Source organism: Sinocyclocheilus anshuiensis, unplaced genomic scaffold (genome assembly GCF_001515605.1).
Source record: "Sinocyclocheilus anshuiensis isolate Anshui unplaced genomic scaffold, SAMN03320099.WGS_v1.1 scaffold376, whole genome shotgun sequence".
In the NCBI taxonomy this organism is placed as follows: Eukaryota; Metazoa; Chordata; class Actinopteri; order Cypriniformes; family Cyprinidae; genus Sinocyclocheilus; species Sinocyclocheilus anshuiensis.
The window spans coordinates 272,749-274,973 of record NW_015558600.1 but is presented as its reverse complement, the minus strand read 5'-3'; the positions used below and the strand labels follow the sequence as shown (position 1 = coordinate 274,973).

Sequence of the window (2,225 nt, the reverse complement as noted above, 5' to 3'; positions counted from 1 at the left end):
GCTCGGGTGCCCGCATTTAACATGATTGATCCGCTAAAAGGACAGAGGAGCAGACGCACAACTTCAGCTTTAAGTCTACCCACGGTTCCTCTTTCCTCCTTTCTTTCCACTTCAACTCAAACGAGTTTGATGTGAGCGAGGGGGGACAAAACTCCAAAAATCACCTCCTTTCCCTTCTGTCACCCTCACAGAGCACCTCTCACCTTTACTTTCGGATTGTGGCTTTAACTCACGGCTTCACTGGGCACAAACGACACCAGATTCTCTTCTGCAACTTTAACGCACACCAGGGACAAAATCACCGACAGGGAAACAGATTTTTTATTTTTCTGGCACAAAGAAGCGTTAAAGTTACACAATGAGTCTGAAGTCAGATTCAGAGACGAACACCAGTGTTTCGTTAGAGGAGGAGGTAAGAGAAATAAACTCTTTTGGTAAACAAACTTAATTTAGTTAAGTTAAAGTCTCTGTCGGCGGAAGACTGTGGGAAAACTCTTCTGGCGTTTGACTAGACGTTTAAAAGCTCGTTTCGGGGGCGTTTTGGTGGTTTGAGGAAAAGCGTTTGCTGTGGAAAAGTTTGAGAGGAATGCGGAGTCTTTTGATGATTAATCTTAAAGTTGGCATTGAAATATGAGACTCACCTGATGAGAGACACACTCTCGTGTGACTGTGTGGATGAAGTTTAAAGACCGATTTAACAAGCACATATTTCAGTGGGTGTTCTTCTGAAGTTTTTCTGTTTTTCAGTTTTCCTTCCGTCATTCTCATGGTTTCGTTAAAGACGCGCGAACGGTGATGTAGTCTACTGAACGTGGGTCTGCTAGAGATAATGTTATTAAAAAATAAATTAAATTAAAACTACTTTTTTATTACTTTCAGTGCTTTTAATTTTAGGGCTGTTTTTATTTCATTTTTAATGTGGGTCAAAAGTATTGTTGGTATTTTTGGGTTTTGTTTTTTTGTTAAAAATATTCCTAAACATATTAATTTGCATAGACGCGTGTCTTTTTTTTCTTTTTTTTCCAAAACTGTAATTTCTGTCCTTTTTCAGTGTTTGTTTCCAGTGTTGATCATCTCTGATTTCTAACGGAGGCATTATTTTAAATTAGAGCTTAATTTTAATTGAAGACCCAAATAGACTGCTACTATTTGATTTTAAGTTTGTTTAAATGGAATTCTATTTAAATTGAGTTTTAATATTCATAATACTAATACATTATTTATGTTTTTATTTTTGTATTCTTTAATTTAGCCTTTTAATTTAAAATGAGTAGATATTTCAGCAGTTGCAGGAAATTGAGTGAAGAAAGCAGTCTATATAGAAGTCTTATTCTATATAAAGTCTTATTTTTAGTGACATTCTACACTAGTTTCTATGCTCTTGAGTGTAGATGTCACCTCTGACCTCTTGTAGAGGCATTTCCTGCTGCTTAGTGTATTATTTTACTGGCTTAAGACCTTACAAGGCAATTTTTAAACGCTCCCTGTCAGAACACATCAGTCTTGAGCAGTTTTTTGTTAAAGTGAGAAGTTAGTGAGTATCTAGTTTGAGTTGGACTGTGGTTGAGTGTTTGGGGTGGGAGTTGTGTCCTGTCATTGTTACTGGGCAGCACTGGGTCAGAGCGTTTGGTGTGGTATGTTAAGATTGCTCATTGTGTTCAACCTGCAATAATTAGGACAGGGGTTTCCTCCCTCTGTGCCTTGAACCGGTTGCTCGCATCCCCATACATGTCCTTTGTTTCTGTCCTGAAAACCTGCATCCCATTTTTCTGACCGCAGACAGAATCAACTGTTTATTTAGGTTATTAAGTGGCACATTGTCCTTTATTTGTGCTAGTGGAGTGCGTTTATTCCTTTTTGATTAAATTCCTATTGTTTATTTACCCTCTCAGCTGCTGGCAGCTCTTGAGCACTGCACTCATGTTTCGTGTTTCAGGATAATCTGAAAGTTTCTGCTGAGGGCTTTTAAACTGACATGAGTCTGAACTCTGTGACTGCTCTCCCCTGCAGCCGCTCAGGACATGACGGGTTTCCAGTGGCTGATGTATTGGTGGAAATGGTGTAGAAATCTAAAGTGATTGACGTTTGTCCCGTTACACATTCTGATTTGCTCTTTTAACACTATAATGACCTCACACACTGTTTTTAGGATTTTACCATGTATTTTATATACCATGGTGTTCAATCACTACCATGGCATTATGATATTAAAAGAATACCATGGT

At 38.2% G+C, this 2,225-nt stretch overlaps 1 protein-coding gene across 2 annotated transcripts in view; it reads left to right on the top strand.

The window, feature by feature from the left end:
• LOC107680137 (RNA-binding protein with multiple splicing-like) overlaps positions 1 to 2,225 on the top strand; it is an 11,417-nt gene continuing 9,192 nt past the window's right edge. For both annotated transcript variants that reach the window (XM_016475909.1, XM_016475908.1), the window contains exon 1: positions 1 to 412. In XM_016475909.1, the coding sequence (XP_016331395.1) occupies positions 359 to 412 (54 nt within the window). In that variant the 5' untranslated portion in view covers positions 1 to 358. The remainder of the gene's footprint in view (positions 413 to 2,225) is intronic.